The 23034-nt window shown below is 37.8% G+C and overlaps 2 protein-coding genes across 2 annotated transcripts; both read right to left on the bottom strand.

The window, feature by feature from the left end:
- Positions 1-1136: 1136 nt before the first annotated feature.
- Positions 1137-2953, bottom strand: LOC100978606 (beta-defensin 127). The gene is made up of 2 exons (XM_003821234.4): positions 2709-2953; positions 1137-1526 (listed from the first exon to the last, which is right to left on the bottom strand). The coding sequence occupies exons 1-2, from the start codon at positions 2755-2757 to the stop codon at positions 1276-1278; spliced, it is 300 nt and encodes a 99-aa protein (XP_003821282.1). The 5' UTR covers positions 2758-2953; the 3' UTR covers positions 1137-1275.
- Positions 2954-14686: 11733 nt separating this feature from the next.
- On the bottom strand, positions 14687-17843 carry DEFB126 (defensin beta 126). The gene is made up of 2 exons (XM_003821233.4): positions 17749-17843; positions 14687-15014 (listed from the first exon to the last, which is right to left on the bottom strand). Exons 1-2 carry the CDS (start codon positions 17804-17806, stop codon positions 14746-14748), a joined length of 327 nt encoding a protein of 108 aa, XP_003821281.3. The 5' UTR covers positions 17807-17843; the 3' UTR covers positions 14687-14745.
- Positions 17844-23034: the final 5191 nt, after the last annotated feature.

Genomic DNA, 23034 nt, shown 5'->3' with positions numbered 1-23034 from the left:
AGTTCTGGCCAGGGCAATTAGGCAGGAGAAGGAAATAAAGGGTATTCAATTAGGAAAAGAGGAAGTCAAATTGTCCCTGTTTGCAGACCCTATCCTTTGATTATTAAGCAATTGCTTACTTTCTGGCACCACAAGATATTTTAGGCTTGTTTTACGTACTCCCTATACCAGCCCTAGAACACCAGAAAGAGAGAGATTAAGAGAACACATGCCACACGTTAGTGGTAAATGTTACAGTGGATGAACTAAATCTTTAAAATGCTTGTAATTGTTATGGTGAAATGATATAAGAAACAAAACTAGCAAATGACTTTGAAATGTAGTTGAAGAAGAAACTTTCCATGTTAATCATATTCAGAAGGTACATCTTTAAGAATTCAGCAGAGTATGTACATGGATTATTCTTCTTGCATATCAAGACAACAAAAGCACTACAATTTGGACCAATTCCTAGATCTTTTACATTTCCCCTAAACTCCAAAGGGCCCCAATAACAAAAAAGATGAACACATCAACAACAACAACAACAAAGCAAAAACCTAAAAACTTTTGTGTTGGAGTTATTTACTTAGGTCTTCCTCCACTTCATAGAGGAAGCATTGAGCTCCACTGTTGAGCTCCACAACAGTGGAATCTTATTTATCTCCATCTTCCCAGTTCACTGCTGGTACACAGGAGCTTAGGAAATCAGACTTCCCCCATAGTTCAACTTTGAGTGCTCTGTTCTTCATCCAAACAAAGTGCATGTATAGTGTCCTGAAATGTTCTGTCTTTTCCAATTTCCTCCCATTAGTTTATGCCCATTCTGTTCACTCAAATTGCCTTCCCTACCAAACCTCATCCATGGAAATCCTACTTATTTACTGCTTTACTATTTACTTATTTACTACAAGACACCGCTTTATTCCTAAACTTACTCATGAATTTCCCCCTGAATATTTGCTTCACCTTTCCCTCTCCTAAATTACATGTCAGTGTTTCTGAGTTTCTTATTCCAGACTTCCACACTATAGGATTTTTTTTTTAGTGTACTTGTCATATCCCCTTTTCAAGGAGAGGTTCTGAGTTCTTATCAATTCATTACCTAGTATATAATGAGTGTTCAACCCCTGGTTAAAGAACAAAATGAGACAGAAAACTGGCAATGCACTTTATTAGAATATGCTCGAAGGTCATTTTAAGGATCAAGAAACCAGAAGGAAGAAGATGTATATCTCATCACCTTAGTTTATTAGACTAGGTTGAGAAGCAAGTGAAAAGGAAATTGTATTTGATTTATGTAGACTGTGTCTTCAGGCTTGGGAAATTTTCTATTATTGTAACATAGTCTTGAAGAGTCAGTGCAAGTGTTGCTGGCTTTGGATGAGATGGCTTTGTAATTTTTTTACATGCTTCCAGTTCCTTGATATTGAGGCAACAGTATCTCCCATTTTCACATAGTGCCTCAGGCACTTCATTTACTCTGCAGATTTTCCTGCAATGTCCTTGTACATAGTTATTCCAGCACTTCTTAAGTTGTTCGGTTACTATACACAGAAAGGAGCAATAGAACAATATCAGTGTTTGAGACTGAAGGCACGTTGGTTTTGGGGAAGACAGAGGAGGCTTGTAGGAATTAGGGGTATGGGGTATCCACAAGGCAGACCCTCATATATTCTGAAGAGGATTTTCCGACAAGGTCAACCTCAGTGTTTGTATTTAACTGGATCACTTATATTTAGGTCCTGTGAGGTTTTAGGCCTCCCTTAACATCTGATAGACTCTGCCAAGAACATAAGATCTTATCTGAGAAAATAAAGGAGCTGAACCCTTGATTCTAGGCTATGGAACTATGCTCTACATAGGAACCTCAGCAAATCTGCCTGCATCCTGAATGCTCCCAGGGCACTACCTTCTACTGCACCTCCTCTGATGCCCAGAGAACAATGTATTGTTACTATGTGTTTATGTCTGAATCAAACTGTTCTCCTGAGTTCAAACCCACTATCAGGGTCAAGAATGACTTTCATGTTATCCAGTAAGGTAGTGGTCTATTGGGTCTTAGGAATGTAGAGGGTCAGGAATAGGCCATTACTATTCTTATAATAAGGGACACATGTAAGAAATCTGGTCTTGAAAGAGGAAAGGAAACTCTAATTTTTGAGTTCTCAGTATGTGCCAAGCATCACGTAGGTTATATCATTTAATAAAACCCCTGTTAACCAGGTGTCATTATTTCCATAGATGAGGAAACTGAGGCTCCTAGAGTCTTCACTACTTAAAGTTGACAAACTAGTAGATATTGAAGGCATGTTTCTTAAACCTAACTCCAAAATTTGCTTCTTCCTCTATTCACGCACACACACACACACACACACACACACACATATATATATATATTTGAGTAAAAGGAAATATAGCTGAGCATCAGAGTAAAAACCATATCCAAAGACATAAAGGTATCCCTAGATATTGGCCTCATTCCTTTCTATAACAACACATCCTTCCCAGAAGAAATTATGACCTCTTTTTAGCTCAGTGAGTACTCCTCTTTAAGGATAGTAACATGGAATAAGGCTCCAGAAAGAGGAAATTTCTGATGATGTTGGATAAACTTTAGCCATCTTTGGGGGCTCTATTTCCCTTTAGTGTGGATTATGAAGTTCCCTTTGGCTCCTGAAAATGCTCCATCCCACTGTTGATTTGAGTGAGCTTCTGGTTTGGTTTACCTGTGGGTTTCTGGAACAGCAGAATTGCGATGATCATGAAGAGCCCCATGGCCAGGCTTTCCAGAAGAGGTGCTGCCAAAGCTTTTGGTCCAGTGAACTGCACACTATGCTACCTTCCTCAGAGACTTAGATTCTTATGCACTGAACCAGAACAGATGGGATGATATGAAGTGTGTCCCTAAACTTCTGAACTGTGAGCTTTGCATCATGTAGGCAGACACAGGAAATTTGAGGTCACCCACTTTACCCCCACATGGAATAGAGATACAGCATGTTCCATCCCATCGCACCAAATGCTGCTCTGTAGGCTGTAGACTGGTGGGCAGAATCTGTGCTTTTCCTGCTTTGACTCTCTGCCCAGCCGGACCAAGATCGAAATGTACTCACCTCCAAGAATGAATATGGCAGTATAAACCAGGACATAAATCTGAAACTCTAACAATAAGAATTTCTAGTAGGTTTCTTGCACATTTGGAAAGAAGGTATGATGTAGTTGGGTCTGATCTGAGGTCACCTGATTTTTTATAAAAGCACCAAGAACATACACTGGGGAAAGGATACCCTCTTCAATAAATCATGCTGGAGAAACTGGATTTCCATGTGCAGAAGAATATATATTATGTATATATATATGTACACACATATATACATATATATGCCCACAATGGAATACTATACATACATAACACACAATGGAATATATATATATATATACACACACACAATGGAATACTAGTCACCCATAAAAATAATGAAATTCTGTCCTTTGCAACAACACAGATAGCCTGGAGGACATTATGTTATGTGAAATGTCAGGCACAGAAAGATTACCACATGTTCCTATTTATATATGGGAGCTAAAAAAGTTGAGCACATGGAAGTAGAGAGTAGTGTTGCAGATATTAATATTAGAGGCTGGTAATGATTAGGGAGAGGGGAGGATGGAGAGAGATTGGCTAATGGATGCAAAATTATAGATAGGAGGAATGACTTCTGGTGTTGTAGCACTGTAAGGTGAATATGGTTAACTACAATTTATCGTATACTTTTAAAAGGCTAGAAGAGAGGATTTTGAATGTTCCCAATACAAATGATAAATGTTTGAGGTGATGGATATGCTAATTACCCTGGTTTGATCATTACACATTATATGCATGTATTGAAATATCACTTTGTATCCTATAAATATGTACAATTATGTGTCAACTAAAAATAAAAGGAAAAATGGCTAAAATGGCCAATGTTATGTCATATATTTTACCACAATTAGAAGAAAAAGATGCATGAGGGTATTTTTTTCTACCAGTTGTACCTTGTCTTTGAAAATATTAAAATGCTGCCACAAGGAATCGATGTTTACCTAGATCATTCTTTGATCATTGATTGCAGTTTTCAAAAAAATTTCAGCCCTGTTAACCACTGAGATGCATTAAATAAATAAGCCAGTTGGCTTAGAGATGAGCTCTATGGCCATTATTCAGGTCACGTAGTGGTTTTACACAAGAATATGTTTAAACAGAGAGATGTTGACATATAAGAAATCCTTTTTAGAGGCAAATGTAAATTTAAGAGCAGTTACCTCAGGGGTCTCACGGATCACCTCCCTTTACTTTTGCCACCAGCTTTTACATGGTTTAAGTCCTAGTCAAGGGATTGGTTTTATTATTTATAGTCTTCCTGTGAATGCAAACTTTCCTTATAGGTGACTTGGTGGTGGAGCATCAAATAAAGACCCTAAGTCTGAGCAGTCAGGAGAAATACAAAAAGCCTTCCTATTAAAGTTGTATTTCTGAAGCTGGATGTTAAATTAGTAATAATAAATATAAGGATAGGAATGGGTCCTAAGAGCAAGGACAAATTTTTAATAAAACAAATAAAAATAAAATTATAATATTCATATTAGCAGAAGAAAGTATGATCTATCCAACAGAAACTAAAAAAAATGAGGAATAGATAAGTCACAACTGGAGGGCAGAAAAAAGTCCTAATAGATCAGTAGTTATAATACATTCACATGGCTTAAACTCACTGATTAGATGACAGAGATTCATTATTGGATTAAAAGAAAGATTTCAGCAATATTAGACAATAAGACACATATATAGTAGACTGTTATTAATAGAATATAGTAGAATAGATATATTGAACAATGTATCTGGTGAAAATAACCAAAAAAGTTGGGTAAATGTAAAAAGGAAATTACTACATTGAGAAACTGTCAAAAATGAAAGGAATCTGCACAGGCCAAAAATTAAGATTGCAAACCCTGAAAGATAAGTTGAACGTTACTTTGATGGCTATGTGAGATGTATAAAGCTAAGATCTAGTCCTAGGGAAGACATATAATTGATACCCTTATATAAACCTGAGATTCAAAGGCAACAATCTCAGCCTAAGGAAGAATGAAATCTCTCTCTCTCTCTGACACGAGTGTATATATATACACACACACACAGATTAATCTGTATTAGATTGTATTTTGTCAGCATTAACCTTGGCTCTGGATGGAGAAGGGAAATACTAACCCTATGAACTGTAGCCACAAATTCTCATGGGTTTCAACCTAAGTTCAAGCTATTTATATGGATTTAAAAAATCAAGTAAATAATTTAATTATAAGAAATCTCAGTTGTTAATTCGCTAGTTGTTTAGTGGAAGCAGATGTGAATCTTTTCTTCATATATCCAAGGCACCCAAGAATTCCTAAATATGAAATTCCAATTAAAATGAGAATCTTACAGGTTAAAATTATAAAAACAGAATTGAAGTATGGTCCCGTGAGTCTGAATCATTTGAAGGTCCAGACATTAGAAAGAGAACAAAACACAACAATGACAATAACAAATGGCTAACCCTTGTATAACACTTTCTATGTGCTGGCACTCCTGTCGGTGTCTTACATACATAAACTCATTTACCTTTACAGCAACACTTTGAGGTAGATATTATTATCTCCATTCTACAAATGAGAAACTCAAAGGCACAGAAAACATAAGAAACTTGCTCAAAATATTATAGAGCACATATCAAGTGCTTTACAACCACATGACCAGTGGCTAACATATTGTATAGTACAGATTTAGAACATTTCTGTCTTTTTAGTTACTTCTATTGGAGAGCACTTCTCTAGAGGCTGAAAGTTCACTACTGTACTGTGCGTCTAATAGTAGATTATCAGATCCTTCTTAGATTCATTCAACCATCAACAAATCAAAATACAGAATTATTCATTATGAAAAGATCTCCGTCTCTTATTGTCTTACTGGCATATTTCCCTCCCTCTCCTGACTATTCATAACCCCTGGCAAGCACTAATTTGTTCTACATTTCATAATTTTTAGAGAATGTTATGTGAATATAGTCACACACTATGTGACCCTTTGTCTTTTTTCGTCACTCAGCATAATGCTCTTATAATCTATATAAGCTGTTGCATGTATCAATAATTCATTTTTTTTTTTTAACTGCTGAGAAGTATTCCATCGTATGGATGTACCACTCTATGTTAGTCATTCACCTGTTGAATGACGTTTTGGTTGTTTACTCTTTTGGGCTATTATAAATAACACTACCATTGATATTCCTGCCCAGGAGTTGTGGAGAAAAACACTTTCATTTCCTTGGCATAAACACCAAGGAGTGTATTCCATTGTTGTTGGATGAAATGTTTTATAAATGTCTATTAGATCCTGTTGCTTTATGGCATTTTTAAATTCTTCTACACCCTTGTGGATTTTATGTCTAGTTGTCCTATCAACTGTTGAAGTTGATATTGTAATTTTTTTTTTTTTTTTTGAGACGGAGTCTCGCTCTGTCACCCAGGCTGAAGTGCAGTGGCGCGATCTCAGCTCACTGCAACCTCCACCTTCCGTTTTCAAGTGATTCTCCTGCCTCAGCCTCCCGAGTAGCTGGGATTACAGGTGCCCACCACCACGCCTGGCTAATTTTTTGTATTTTTAGTAGAGACGGGGTTTCACCGTGTTAGCCAGGATGGTCTTGATCTCCTGACCTCGTGATCTGCCCGCCTCGGCCTCCCAAAGTGCTGGGATTACAGGCGTTTTTTTTTTTTCTTTTTGAGACGGGGTCTCGCTCTGTCACCCAGGCTGGAGTGCACAGCTCACGGCAGCCTCGATGTCCCGGGCTCAAGCCTTCCATGTCAGCCTCCTGAGTAGCTGGGACAACAGGCGTGGGCCACCACACCTTAGTTTTTGTATCTTTTGTAGAGAGGGGGTCTCACTGTGTTGCCTCAGGTGATCTCAAACTCCCAAGCTCAAGCGATTTGCCTGCCTCAGCCTCCCAAAGTGCTGGAATTACAGGGATGAGTCACCACGCCTGGCCTGATATTGTAAATTTATTTCTCCTCTTAGTTTTATCAGTTTTTGCTTCATGTATTTTGAAACTCTGGTTTTCAGTTTGTAGACGATCAGGGCTGCCATGTCTTCTTGGTTGATTGACCCTTTTGGCATTATATAATTTCCCTCTCTGTCCTTGATAATTTGTTTTGCTCTGAAGTCTGCTTTAAGTGATGTTAATATAGCCATTCCTACGTTCTTATGATTAATATTTGTATGGGGTATCTTTTTGATACATGTTAGGGATTAAGTTACCATTTTATATTTTGTTTTCTATTTGTTCCTTAGAATTCCACTATAATTTAGCTATAATTTCTTATTGTATTTATTTATTTTTTTTAGTGGTTGCTGTACATAACTTATCACAGTCTACGGTGTCAAAGTTTTACAAGTTTGAATGAAGTATAAAAAACTTACCTCACTTTAAATTTCTTTGCCTTACCCAGCTTATAGTGTCTTAAGTACTTCCTCTACATCTATTTAGAACCACATCAGACAATGTTACAATTTTTGCTTCAATCTACCAAACATGATTTCAAAACTCTTTAATAAAAAGATAGTCTCACTTTGGGAGGCCAAGGCAGCAGATTGCTTGAGTCTAAGAGTTGGAGACCAGCCTGGGCAACACAGTGAAACCCTGTCTTTACAAAAAAATATAAAAATTAGCCGGCTCCTGTGGTCCCAGCTACTCACTGGGCTCAGGAGGGAAGATCCTTTGAGCCCAGGAGGTCGAGGCTGCAGTGAGCTGAGATTGTACCACTGCACTCCTGTCCGGGCGACAGAGCCAGACACTATCTCAAGAAAAGAAAGCATTAAAAAAAAAAAAAAAAGCAAAAAAAAAAAAGCATAGGCTATTATATTCACCTCCCATTTTACCCATTCTGTTGACTTTGACTTCTGAAGTTCCAAGCCCCCTGTTATCATTTCGGTTTAGAGAACTTTCTTTGACTATATTTTTAGGATAGGGCTGCTAGTGACAAATTCCCTTAATTGTTTCTTGTTTGAGAATGTTTTTCTTTCCCTGTTTATTCCTAGAGAACTTTTTTTTTTTGTTTTGCTAGATACAGGATTTGGATTTGATAGTTCTTTATTTTGGCATTTGAAACATGTGATGATATTTCTTTTTTGCTTCCATGGTTTCAGATGACAAATCCCATCAATCAAACCATTGTTTTACCATGGGTGGTGTATTGTTTCTAAATGCTCGCTTGATTTTTTTTCTGTCTCTAGCTATTAGTTTTAGTTTGATTATACTTTATCTTGGCATGGATTTCTTTGGGTTTATCTTGTTTTGGGTTAATTCAAGATCTTGAATTACAGATGTATGTATTCTGCCACACTTGGGATATTTTTCAGGCATTATTCCTTCAAATATTTTTTTCAGTTCCACACTCTCCCTCTCCTTGAGGACTCTGATGACATGAACATTAGATCTTTTTATGTCCCACAGGTATCTGTGGCTCTGTTCATGTTTTTCAGTCTATTTTTCTCTGTTTTTAGGTTGGGTAATTCTATAGATCTGTCTTATTTTTTCCTCTGTCATGTTCCATCTACTATTGAGCCTATACAGTGACTTTTTCTTTTTTACTTTGATTACATTTCATAAATTTATAATTTCCATTTGATTATTTTCATATCTTCTATTTCTTTTTCTTTTTTCTGTTTTTCTTTTTTTGAGATGGAGTCTCGCTCTGTCACCCAGGCTGGAGTGCAGTGGCATGATCTTGGCTCACTGTAACCTCCGCCTGCCAGGTTCACGCCATCCTCCTGCCTCAACCTCCCAAGCAGCTGGGACTACAGGTGCCTGTCACCATGCCCCACTAATTTTTTGTATTTTTTTTTTAGTAGAGACGGGGTTTTATCATGTTAGCCAGGATGGTCTTGATCTCCTGACCTCGTGATCCACCCTCTTTGGCCTCCCAAAATGCTGGGATTACAGGCGTGAGCCACCGTGCCTGGCCTATACCTTCTATTTCTTTGCTGAGATTTTACTAGTTTGTAGTTTGTTTCAAATGTATCCATAGTCCCACTAATATATTTTTGCTTTTGCTGCTTGTGGTTTTGATGTCATATTCAAGCAACTGTTGCCTAGACCAAAGTCATAAAGATATTCCCTTCTGTTTTATTTTAGGAGTTTTAAGTTTGCCAGGCTCACATTTAAATCTTTACATCCATTTTGAGTTTGTGTGTGTGTGTGTGTGTGTGTGGTGTAAGATAAGGGTCCATTTCATTTGTTCTGCCTGTGGAAATCCAGTTTTCCCAACACCATTTGTTGAAGTGACTATCATTTCTGTATTGCATATTCTTTGTATTATCATTGAAGATCGTTTGTTGCACAGCAAAGGAAACAGTCAACAGAGTGAGAAGGCAGTTTATGGGATGGGAGGAAAATACTTGCCCACCATATATCACATAAGGTTAATATAAAAAACATATAAGAAACATACACAACTCAGTAGCAAAAAACAAAGAGCCCACTTGAAAATTGGGCAAAGACACGAACAGAAATATTTCTGGAGAAGAAATAAAAGTGGCTAACAAGTGTATGGAAAGGTGCCCAACATCACTAATCATCAGGGAAATGCAAATCAAAAGCACAATGAGAAATCACTTCACACTTGTTAGGATGACTATTATCACAAAGACAAGAGATCACAAGTGTTGGTGAGAATGTAAAGGGAACTTTTGCGCACCGTTGGTGGAAATGTAAATTAGTACAACAATGATGTAAAACAGTATGGAGGCTTCTCAAAAAAAAAAAAACAGAACTAGTATATGAGCCATCAATCCCTCGTCTTGGTATATACCAAAAAGAAATGAAATCGGCACCATGTAGAGATATCTGTGCTCAGCATTATTCACAATAGCCAAGATATGAAATCAACCTAAGCTGATAGATGAAGACATTATCATCTATCAACATCGACAGATGAATACACTAAATAAATTGTATATATATACAATGGCATATTATTCAGCCTTGACAAAGGAGATCTTGCCATTCAGAACAACATGGATGAACCCAGAGGACATTATGCTAAGTGAAATAAGACAGACACAGAAAAAAAGTACAGCATGATCTCACTTACACGTGGAATTTAAAAATTCAAATACATAGAAGAGTGTAGACCAGTGATTATCAGGGGTGGGGCGGGTGGTGGAGGAAATGGGGAGATGCTCGTCGAAGGGTACAAAGTTGAAGTTGTGTAGGATAAAGTCTAGAGAGCTAAAGGGCAGTATGGGGACTCTAGTTAATAATATGGTGTTGTATACTAGAAATTTGCCAAGAAGACGGATTTCAGGTGCTGTCTCCTCAAAAAATGATAACTATGTGAAGAGAAGGATATGTTAATTTGATTATAGCAATCATTTTACTATGTCTATGTATATCAAAACATCATATTGCATATATCCTTAAATATATACAAGATGTTATTTTAAAAATCTAGGTGGTATTCCCCACTGCAGTTCTATTCTCAAACCTTCTGCATGTTAATTCTGGTTAGTTCCATGTGTAGTTATCTAGTTTCAGGGGTCTGCCATGTCTTCTTATTCAGTTTTTTAAATTGTGGTAAAAACAACATTATTCAGTTTTAAAGACACCTATTTTCCAGCACCCTCCTATCCTCTATCCTCACTGACTGGGAGGACGGTTGATGCCAGCCACGGCTCCCTAGGGATTGAAGTTGAGACCACCCCTTGGTCTTCAATGATAATGAGCTGGCTGGGAAGGGAAGTCTGCTTCAGGCCTTTTATACTATTGGAAGGAAGGGCAATTTCAGTCTCCCCTCAGTTTTCACTGACATGGCACCAGCAGGGAAGGGATTCCTCCACAGGCCAGTCGCTACCACTGGTTGAGGGATGGGAGATCTGACTCCCAGCTAGGTCTCTACTGCTAGGTCTCTACTGCCACCGCACAGGCAGTGAAGGGGAATGTTGCTCTGGGCTGCTTCATATGACTGCGTGGGAGTTGGATGCCCAGCCTTTCTTCTAGGTCTCCATTACCAACAAAGGGGAGGAGCGCCATCTTCACCTGTCTGCAAGCCCTATGTGGGAGGTAAGAGTTCAGACTCTCCTCTTAATTTCCACTGACACCTCAAAGAAAAGAGTGTCCATTGTGTTTAGCTAGGTTAAGGTAAGTATTATGAAAAAGTGCCCAGGAATCTTACTCTCACCTCAGGAGAGAAGTCAGACTTTTGAATGAATATCCAATTGGGATTGAGAATCAGTGACTGGTGAGATCTAAATCTCGTTTAATTTATTTAAGGCAAAAATTGATTCAGCTTTGAGGATGTTGTCAGGATTAGCATGAGATGGGGTAGAGATGTGGCCTTGAGAACAGGTAAAATTGCCTCCAAATATGGTTGTTCTTGTGCAAGACCCTTTTTCTCCCTGAAACTCAGAATTTACATATTTTATTTTTTAAACGTTTCATATTTTAAACCAGAATAACCTATATCTCATATGCCTTTTAAAATCTACATTTCTTAGAATTTCATTGGTGCTAGAGATCATGGTGACCTATATGCCTTATCTATTTTAATTTTTAGAGTGATTCTAAGAGGTAGATGCATGATTATACCTGTCTTGCAAATGAAGAAATTGATATAGAGACCACATGATGAGTAAAAGTAGTAAGGAACAAACCTAGATGTAACCCTAGATACATTTTACTCCAGGTTCCTCAGCTTTAATCATGTTGTCATAATTATCATACAATGCTTTTGTTTAAGAAATTGTGTATTAATGTGCTTGGCACATTGCAGTTTCTCTCACCATAAAGATTCCTTTTCCCTTGGCCTCCTAATGCCATTAGTCAACTCCAAAGTGGGAAAAGAATATTTGCCACCTAAATTCCAGCACTGCGTGAAGGACGGATGAGATATAAGGCAAGAGGACAGGAGGACAATGTTTCAGGCTGCAGCACTGAGATTATATTCATCGTCTAGAATCAACGTGATAATAACTCTAAGATGTTTTCAAGGTAGTGATCAAGGTGATTATTGAAAAGTAAGCACAGCAAGTTCTACTAGAACCTTTAAAATCTCATCTGGCTGTTCAAAGAGATCCCATGACCCTCAACTCTGTTACACTCTTCTCAGCCTAATGAGTCTTCCCCCAGGTGAAACATAGGCTATAATCACCCATACTCAGGCAAGACAGCCAAAGCCCCGTGGGCAGGGCCCTGGGGAAATGTGCTGTACTGTTTCTTATCCAGGGAACAACCTGTTACAGCTAAATCCCTATGATATGATTAACATTTTAATAGATTACTCTCACAACCCTCAAAGTACCTTGAGTGGGAGTGAGTATTTTCTCTGTTCTTCAAATTCAGTAACAGGCTCGAAGATGGGAAATCATTTGTCTGTGGTCCAGGAGTGGATATATGGTGGGATCATGAATGACCTCAGATACATCCAACTCTAAAGTTATGTTTTTTTCCTACTATTCTCCTCTGCTGAAGTAACTTGCTTCCATCTGCCCACCTTCTTGTGTGAGTTCATGAGTTCTGCCTGCAAAGATAAGCATGGGTGTAAGAGGCAATGATGTCCTACCACGTGGGACAAGCCACCTCTCAAAACTCCTCTACCATGTAATGACATAGATCATAGATATGTCTTCTAAAGGAGACAGAAGCCTGTTTCCTGGAGAAGATCTAAAATAAATAAAAATGAGATTTCAGTAACATCCAAAGATCTTTCAGGCCTTCGAGAATCCCTCTTACTTATTCAACAAGAATTAATATAGAATCTTGTTAGGGGATGGTAGGAGAAAGAGAAGATAAGATGGTCCCTGTTCCTAAATAAAATTTCAAAGTCTAGTAGGGGAGAAGACATAAGCAGATATTCAGAGTGAGGCATGTGACATGATGACTTAAAATTCTGGGTAAGTCATAACAGTGGAGCACAAATGGTGGCAGTAGTTCTATTGTGGGTAGAACAGTGTGGTTATCAAAGTCCTCCAGAAGAAAATAAAGATTTTTTTCCAGGCGGTTATAAATGGAGACAGAAAAGTATGTACAAAAACTCAAAACCAGAAGCAATCCAGTGAGTTCAAACCAATCACCAAGAGGTATGTTGGTGGGATAGCAAGATGCCCTGTGACAGTGCTTTGGAGGTAAAACTGGAAATGCAAGGCAGGTTCTGAATGCCAAGAGTGATGAAGGCTGCTCTGAAAAGTTGTCTTAGGATGCTATGGGAAAAGATGCCAGAGGGGAGTCTAATGATTAGATTTGTGTTTCAGAAAAATGATTCTGGCTCTCATTGTGGAGGATAGTTAGGCGTGAGTGTGAAAGGAATGCAGGGCAATCAATGGGAAGGCTGTTGCAATCATCCTAGCAGCAGCTGGAGATAGAGGTCATGGTACATATCGGAGGTGGTAGAATGAACATGGATCTTCACTGGAATCAAATGAAGAAGGAAAAGGAGTCTGTGATGACACTCATGGATTTGTGTCTATCGTGGAGAAAACCCTTCCACCAATGTTTTCTCCAACTTTTATATCTCTACATTAAATCTCTAGGATCTTATGGGGTCAAAGGTGAAGTTGACCCCACAAAACATAAGCCAATCTTATATCTTCAGAATCAGAAAGATGTACTATGACAGGGGTGGGGAGAAAGATACTGAGTAAAACGCTATCATTTCATAAGTGAGCAAACTGAGACGACAAAGACAAACGCAGCTACTGTAAGTGTCCAGAAAGCGAAGGCATCTGCATTCCCTATTCTCCCTGTCCAACTGTCAGGGAAGTGGGCCTGAGGCATGGATGGATGACTATGATACACCCAGTCATATTCTCTTATTGGTGCAGGCAGAGCATCAATGTAATGTAATGTACGGAAAACATTCTATTGCTTGGGATGAGTGCCTGTCCTAACATTCAGGACACATTATAGAGCTCTTGATCTCCCTTTCATCATATTTAAGTTGGAAGCTATGAATGAGGATTTCCAGGGTGAGAAGAAAATTGGGCAACCTCATGGTGCAGTGACAGAATGCTCTCAGTAGTCAATTTAGTCTGTCCCAGTCTTCTAATGCTTAGAAATCAAGTTTCCTATTCTCTAAAGTGAGGTTATAATACCTACATTCTCAGGTTGTTGTCGGAGGATTCTGTAGGATGATTTTGTATTACTATCTACTCCAAAACTACATAGGAAATGCAGCCTTCAATCTGTAGAAAATCACATTCACAGTCGGCTTTCAATCCTTTCATATTATAAGCTAATTGTTCTCACAGTGTGGTCCCTGGACCAGCAGCCCTAGCATCACCGGGGAACTTGTGAGCAATGCAGATTCTCAAGCTCCCCTGCAGAACTGGAAACTAAAAGTGAGCCCTAGAAATCTGTGCTTTAGCCATCTCTCCAGGTGTTTCTGATGTACATGAAGTTTGATGATAATTGCTATGGCAAGCTGTGGGCCTAGAACTGTCTTCAAGGAGGACATTGCTACTATCTATCATTCCTGAGTGGGTGTTTTGGACTAACCCTCACTTGTTCCTGGCCCCTATCTTATTTGCATTTCTACCATAGAAATGCTAGTGCAATGAAATTGTGGTGCCCTTCCAGACACTGTTGAATGGAGGGAAAGTGGGAAGGGGGCTGTAGAGAGAAAACTGACACCAGAATAAGCCTCTTTGCTTTAATGAGTCGGGGATCCTAGAGCAGGAGACAGAGGCTGGAATGTTCAACCAGTGGGAGAAACAGGGGTAGGAGCCATCGAAGACATCGAAGCAGTAGTCACCATCAAAGTTGTTGTTGCTGTTACTGTTGAAGTTCTTGTAGTCTTTGTTTGGACACAGAAAGCAGGATAATTAGCACGTCTGTCAGCTGGAACACAGCAGTCCCTCTGCTTGCCGCACGTTGCCCAACCATTCTTTATGTGCATCTCTCCAGGTTTGCATTTCTTCTTGCAAATTCCAACGTCGTTTAGACACTTTTTCACATACCAATTACCTGAATAAAGGAATTATATAGATTATGAAGCCTAAGTATTTATCACAGGAGGATAAAAAATAGCAATAGTTTTTGAGCACTGTTTATTCAAGTGCCTTTCCAGTCGCTTTAGCATGTTTTTCCTAATCATAAATACCTACTTTGAGGATTAAGTGAAATTTTATAAACACACATAGAATTCTTTAGATACGTATGAGATTCTCATTTCTGAAATCAGAATTCTGTATACAAACACTTACCAGGGGCCAATTTCCCATGATTTTAAATGGGAAAATATATAGCATGTTATTATACATGAACACAAAATCCCCAACCGATTTCCTAAAATGTAGCTAAAACACAAACACCTAAACAGAAGTAAAAACTATCATTTCAAAAATAAGAAATGCTAAAATAATTGCTGTCATCTTTCTCACCATTACTGAAACACATATGGCTTTTGTTGCCAATTGGTGAGATTTTCAAAATGTCCCTTACATGTTTCTGAGATCCTAAAAATTATATTTAGAAGATAACTCTAGGCTTGTCTTACATATTATCTGGTTAAAAATGTCATGTCAAGTTATGGAAAGATAAATAAAAAATTTTCATCTATACCTATATACCTATATGATATTGAGATATAAGTACATTTTACAAAATTTTGAGAATAAAAAAAGCCATTCTATTAGGAATATATTCATTAGGGAGACATTCTGCAGGGTTTGCCTATATATGTGTACATATTATATACATATGAAAATATCTCATCACATGGTTTAACACATAGAGGCCCTAGAGTGACGCTGGAGCTCTTTCTTACCTTGCTTAACTCATTACTGTACTTAATCAACAAGTATATGATGAGTGCCTACCATGTCAAGAATTCTGCAAGATGCAGGGAATAAAACAATGAACAGAAAGACATGATTTGAGGACCTTACATTGGAGAGGGGGAGAAAGAAAATAAACAAGTAAGTGAATAAACAAAATAACTACAGATTGTGATAAGTACAATAAATGAAAGAAATATGAGGTAATTGACAGTAAGTGAACAGAGCAAACGTTTTTGAATGCTATTACCACTACTATTATCCCTTATCAGCTGTTTAATCCTCCTCTGATGATTGAGTTTTTAACATTATATATATGTATATGTTAGAATATATATACACACACACAAAGTGTAGAAAAAGGACAACATACAAGTATGTGCTGTATGTCGATGTATGTCACTAATGTTCCAGAGACAGAGGGAGAAATCAGCCAATTTAAACTCATAGAATTTCAAGGATGCAATAGGCCTGAAACATCTTTTGAGACAACCATGAGAGCATTGTAATTTCCTCTTATCCACTATCAATTTGAACATTTCTGCAAATTAGGAAATATAAACTACTATCTCTAGAGGCGGGCTATGGAGTTATTATATAACCCATTAGGAAATTACACTAAAGAATATTAGTTTATTTCATTGTGCCTTATGTAAAAAGGTGGGATTGAGTCCGGTGTAAAAAACAAAATCATAGGTGAATAACTGTTCTCAACATGGAGAAGGACTTACTAAGTTAATGGAAGAATGCAAAGAAAACACCAATAGATTTGACATGAAAATGAAAATTATGTGTCTCAAATAAATAATACATTTTAGAAGCAACCAATATATTTGAAAATATTTGCAAGAAATATGAAATACAAATGTTAAAAATACAAATACTCTAATAGTAACCATTGGCAATATGTGCCAGTTAACTTAGAAGAAATAATACCTTTGGACCAAGCAATGGAACTTGCAAACTTTACCTATACAAACAGATAATCTCACAATGATATATTAATAAGGTTGTACAATGTTATTTACAGTACTCACACATTAGAAAAAATAATCCAAATGACACACAATTAAGGACTTTCCAAGTTAATATTGGTACAAAAATATGACAGAATTATAAGCATCTACTGCAAATTGTATTTTCAAGGAATATTCAAGACCTGTGAAAATTTTCCTGATAGAATCGTAGGTAAAAAAATAAAGCAGGTTATAAGCTCATATATCAGTTGGTTACAAGTGAAAAAATGCAAGCAGTGATGAAATGTGGCCAATTTATTTCTAAATAACTTTCAGTGTTCTTGTCTTGGTTTTGTAAATATAAGCTACAGAATAAATTAAAAATAAGAAATGCTTACACAAACAGAGCTGAAATCTGATATAGACTTCCAATAGTTCCCACACAGAATTTTTTTTTTTCATTTTCCATTTTACAGTCCTATACATATATAGAAACAGCCTTTCCTGTTCTGTTAACCACATCCAAGAACAAACAAACAAACAAACAAAAAATCAGAGACCTTCTCTGTAAGACCAAGAAAACTGGGGGAAGTAATATTATATAATTGTTACCTCAGGAGGGAATATCGGCAGCAAAAAAAACAAAAGTGAAATGAGGCAGGGCTTGACTGGACTGACCCGAAGTGACAGGATAGAAGTTTGGGATTTCAAGATCATTTCTACCTTTGGAGGCAACTGTATGGGATTTGCCTTACCCTCCTCCCCAGCTCCGATCACGGATCCTGCTCTATCCTGAGAGCCTTCAAGTTTCTTAGAACAGAGGTGGTCTGAAGAAGTAGGACAAATCTCAGCCCTGCTCCCAGTGAGAAGCCAGACCCCATTTCCACAGACCACTTAGAAATAGGGACTCCATGTGCAGGACCCTGTTCTAGGCCAGTGTTTCTTCTTCCCCAAGATTCTGTTTACCTGAGACCAATTGGGCCAGGAGCATAAAAACTGCAAGGGTGAACAGTAGGGACTTCATCAGGAGGCAGTGGGTTCTATAGAGTCCAGAAGTCTCTCTCCAGTATGACTCTGAACACAGATCTTTATTGTCCTTCTTAGGTGGGGTTGGGCTCAGCCAGTAGATCGGGAGGATGTAGGATATTGTGCCAACATAGCTTCAATCTATTGGCTAGCAACTCTAATTGAGGCATCACTGTTCAAGAGTCCTGTGCTAGGCATGCCTTGGGGGAAGGATAAAGACTTAGAAGAGAAGTTGCAAACTCTGCTGAAGTGTATGGCAATTTGGAGAGAAAGAATTACAGGAAGAAATTATGCTGCTCTACCAAGGCTGGGTACTCCTAGCAGTGTTTTCACAGCCTCCAGTGTTAGTTCTATCAGGGTTCATCTTACTGCATGTAGCAGTCTTGTCACCTGTCTGTCTCTCCACCTAAAATACAATGTCTTTCTAAACACTTATGATGTATTATTCATATATATATATAATTCTTTTCTGTACATCATTCTTTTCAGAGAAGGTTATAAGCAATTGTTTTTTAACTGACCAAATTAATGCTTTGTTGATGATCTGGAAATTTAGAAAGCCTTTTACAAAGAAATAAATAAGTGCTCAAAGATAAATGCACAAAGAAGTCTTGTCACTCTGTAGAGTAGCATAAAACGAAGTGCATCCATATGATTTAATTCTGTGCTTCTGTTAAAAAGAGTGCAGCAGATTTTATCTTACTAAACATTTTTTGAGTGAAAAAGCAACATGTTAGAACAACATGCATAGCAATGATTCTAATTTATGTGAAAAAGTTATATTTATGTGTATATAAGTAAATGCATGAACTAAAAATGCAAATCACATGTCATTCTAATAAAAGTTGTTTTCTCTGGATGGGATTGAGTTTAAGGTGGCATTCAAAGAGAATTTTATTGTGTTAAAGTTTTTTTATGAGTGCCTGACTATATTGTGACTGAAAGCTATCAGGTCCTAGAGGTTTTGATCTTTGTGAGGAGTTTTTTTTTTTTCATTCCAAATTATTGAGATATAATTGATGTACATTAAACTGCATTATTTAGAGTGTATAATTTGATGAACTTGGCAAAAGATGCACTGGCGAAACCATTACCTTAATCAACATAATGTATATATCCTTCACTCTCAAAATGTTTCTCATTCCTCTTTGGCATCCACTCTTTCCTCTTCCCTTCCCTCCCTCTACCTCCATGATACCCAGGCAACGACTGACCTGCTATTTGTTCTTGTAGCTTTCTTGGCATTCTCTTGAATATTACATAAATGAAGTAATATAGCATGTATACTTTTCTGCTTGTCTTTTTCCATCCAAGGCAATTATTTTGAATCATATATGTTTCGTGTACCAATAGTTCATTCCTTTTTATTGCTTGTATTACTTTTTATGCATATATGATCATTTATCCATTTACCCCCAATGAACATTATGATTGTTTTCAGATATTAGCTATTACAAATAAAACTGCCGTTGAAAATTTGTGTGCAACTCTTTGTGTAGCCATATGCTGTCATTTCTCTTGGATAAACAGCTAGATGTAGAATGGCTGAGTCACAGGGTATGTGTATGTTTTACTTATTAAATATGCGTATACTATGCTTTTTTCCTTTGAAAATTGCCCTTTCTCTCTGTCCTAAGAGGTCTCAGTGTTGTCCTTGTCAAACTGATAGGTAAATGTTCCATGTTAATTATGGATGTAATAAACCTTTGTGTTCCATAGTTACTGTAAATATTTTTTTCTGGCATGCAAAAAAAAAAAAAAAGAGAAAAGAAAAAAAAAAAACGAAATTACCAAATTATTTTCCAAAGTGGTACCATTTTATACTCCCACTAGCAATATTTGAGAGTTCACTTTTTTCCCCACATCTTTACCAATACTTAGCATAGTAAGTTTTTGTTTTTGCTTTTTTAGTTTTAGCTATGTGTTTTATTTACTTTTGTTAAATTTTAATTTTTTTATAGATTTAGAAGTACAAGCGCAGTTTTGTTACATGGATATATTGAGTAGCAGTAAAGTATGGGCTTTTAGTGTAACCATCATCAGAATATTGTACATTGTACCAATTAGGTAATTTCTCATCCCTCTTAGGTCTAGTAGTATTTGTTTTATGAATCTGGGTACTCTTGTGTTAGGTGCATATGTATTTAGTAGGATGGTTATATCTTCTTGCTGAATTGATCTTTTTATCATTGTATGATGACCTCCTTTGTTTTATTTTACTGTTGTTGATTTTAAGTGTGCTTTATCTGATATAAGTATAGCTACTCCTTCTCTCATTTGGTTTCTGTTTGCGTAAAACATCTTTTTCCACCCCTTTACCTGAACTCGTGTCTTTATTAATGAGTTTCTTGTAAACAGCATATAGTTAGTTCATGTTTTTAAATCTATTCTGCCAATCTATATCTCTTAAGTGGGGGCATTTAATCCCTTTTTATTCAAAGTTAATATTGATATATGAGGTTTTGTTCCTGTTGTAATGTTAATTTTTTACCTAGTTGCTCTGTAGTCTCAATTAATTGTTTTATAAAACCTGTGAGTTTTGTACTTTTGTGTGTATTTATGATGGTGAGTATTGAACTTTAATTTTGACTTTTACAATTCTTTTGAGCATTTCTTATAGGACTGGTCTAGTGATGATGAATTATCTTAGCATTTACTTGTCAGGAAAGACTTTATTTCCCCTTCATTTATGATGCTTAGTTTAGCAGGATATAACTTTCGTGTTTGACAGGTTTTTTTTTCTTTAAGAAGTCCAAAAATTAGATCCAATCTCTTCTGGCTTGTAAGGTTTCCGCTGAGAAGCCCACTGTTATTCTGATGGGATTTCCTTTATAGATGACTGTTTGCTTTTCTCTTGCTGATTTTAGAATTTTTTTCCTTCATGTTGACTTTAGATAGTCTGATGACTACATATCTTGATGAAGTCTGTCTTGCAATGTATCTTCCTGGCATTCTTTGAGCCTCTTTCATTTAGATGTCTAAATCTCTAGCAAGACTAAAGAGGTTTTTCCCCAATTACTTCCTCAAATAGTTTTTCCAAACTTCTCACTTTTTCTTTTTCCTCAGGAATACCTGTGACTCATAGGTTTAGTTACTTTACATAATCTCATACTTCTTGAAAGCTCTGTTCATTTTTAAAATTCTTTTTTCTTTATTTTTGTCTGACTGGGTTAATTCATAAGAGACTTGTCTTCAAGTTCTGAACCTCTTTCTTCTGCTTGGTTTAGTCTATTGTTAGAGCTTTCAACTATATTTTGTAATTTCTTAAATGAATTTTTCATTTACAGAAGTTCATTTGAAAAAACTATTTAGGCTGGGCACAGTGGGCTCACACCTGTAATCCCAGCATTTTGGGAGGCCAAGGTGGGCAGATCACTTGAGGTCAGGAGTTCAAAACCAGCCTGGCCAACAGGGTGAAACCTTGTCTCTACTAAAAATGAAAAAAAAATTATCTGGGCGTAGTGGCACACAACTGTAATTCCAGCTACTCAGTAGGCTGAGGCAGGAGAATCACTTGAACCCTGGAGGCAGAGTTTGCAGTGAGCCGAGATCGCACCACTGCACTCTGGCTTGGGCAACAGAACAAGACTCCATCTCAACAACAACAACAACAACAAACAAACAACAAAAAAAACTATTTTAAAAAATCTATCTCTTTAGTAGATTTTTCATTCATATCCCGAGTTATATTTCTGATTTGTATTGATTTTTTACTTTCTCTTGGACCTCACTGAGATTCTTTAAAATTAATATTTTGAATTCTTTGGTATTTCAAAGATTTCATTTTGGTTAGGGTTCATTGTGGAAGAGTTAGTGCAATCCTTTGGGGTGTTGTAACACTCTTTTTTTTTTATACTTCCAGAATTGTTTCTTGGGTTCCTTCTCATTTGGATCAACTATCTGTTCTTATTTTTAAATTTACTTTCATTTGGTCAGGACTTTTTCCCCCTTGAGGATGTGATTATAATATACATTATGTAGGGTTATTTGGCCTTGGTTCTGGGTGCTTTCAGTGGCAAAGAGTCTGTATGAGTTTCTTGATTATAGATAGCCTTTGTGTGGTGGCTTTCTCAAATGCTGGTTGTATTAGTGATGTGCTGGGCTAGGCTCACTGCCTCCTGCAGGGCTAGAGTGCAGAAGTCTTAGGAAGCTGGTCGGGCAGAGGGGCTCCTCTCTTCCCAGTAGGGGCGGCCGGGCAGAGGCGCCCCTCACCTCCCTCCCGGACGGGGCGGCTGGCCGGGCAGGGGGCTGAGGGAGGTGAGGGGCGCCTCTGCCCGGCCGCCCCTACTGGGAAGAGAGGAGCCCCTCTGCCCGGCCACCACCCCGTCCGGGAGGTGTACTCAACAGCTCATTGAGAACAGGCCGTGATGACAACGGCGGTTTTGTGGAATAGAAAGGGGGGAAAGGTGGGGAAAAGATTGAGAAATCGGATGGTTGCCGTGTCTGTGTAGAAAGAGGTAGACATGGGAGACTTTTCATTTTGTTCTGTACTAAGAAAAATTCTTCTGCCTTGGGATCCTGTTGATCTGTGACCTTACCCCCAACCCTGTGCTCTCTGAAACATGTGCTGTGTCCACTCAGGGTTGAATGGATTAAGGGTGGTACAAGATGTGCTTTGTTAAACAGATGCTTGAAGGCAGCATGCTCGTTAAGAGTCATCGCCACTCCCTAATCTCAAGTACCCAGGGACACAAACACTGCGGAAGGCCGCAGGGTCCTCTGCCTAGGAAAACCGGAGACCTTTGTTCACTTCTTTATCTGCTGACCTTCCCTCCACTATTGTCCTGTGACCCTGCCAAATCCCCCTCTGCGAGAAACACCCAAGAATGATCAATTAAAAAAAAAAAAAAAAAGAAGTCTTAGGAAGCTTAACTTGTTTCCCTGTGCTGTGCACTTGTGTAAGCCAGTTTTTTACTGGGTTGTGTAGTTAGACCTCCAGGCTACTACGTGGTGCTTATGAATAAAATCTGGGCAGAAGCAGGTGGGTGTATGCTTGATCTTTGTTTACGGGGAGAAGCTCTCTGTTGCCTCAGGCAAGGGACAGTCTATGGAATATACACTGGCCTGAGCTCCCTGCTCAGCCCCTAAGGGGAAGATAAAGCTGGGTGGAGCTAAACTGTCAAACTTTCCTTCAAATAGCTCATTGGCAGGCACAAACACCAGCACTTGTGGTAATGATGGGGAGAATGGCATATACTCTCTATGAATTCCTTGGTTATTAATAGC

The sequence above is a fragment of the Pan paniscus genome, chromosome 21 (assembly GCF_029289425.2).
Source record: "Pan paniscus chromosome 21, NHGRI_mPanPan1-v2.0_pri, whole genome shotgun sequence".
Taxonomy (NCBI): Eukaryota; Metazoa; Chordata; class Mammalia; order Primates; family Hominidae; genus Pan; species Pan paniscus.
Note: the sequence above shows the minus strand (reverse complement) of the source record. Positions and strands in the feature narration are given on the sequence as shown.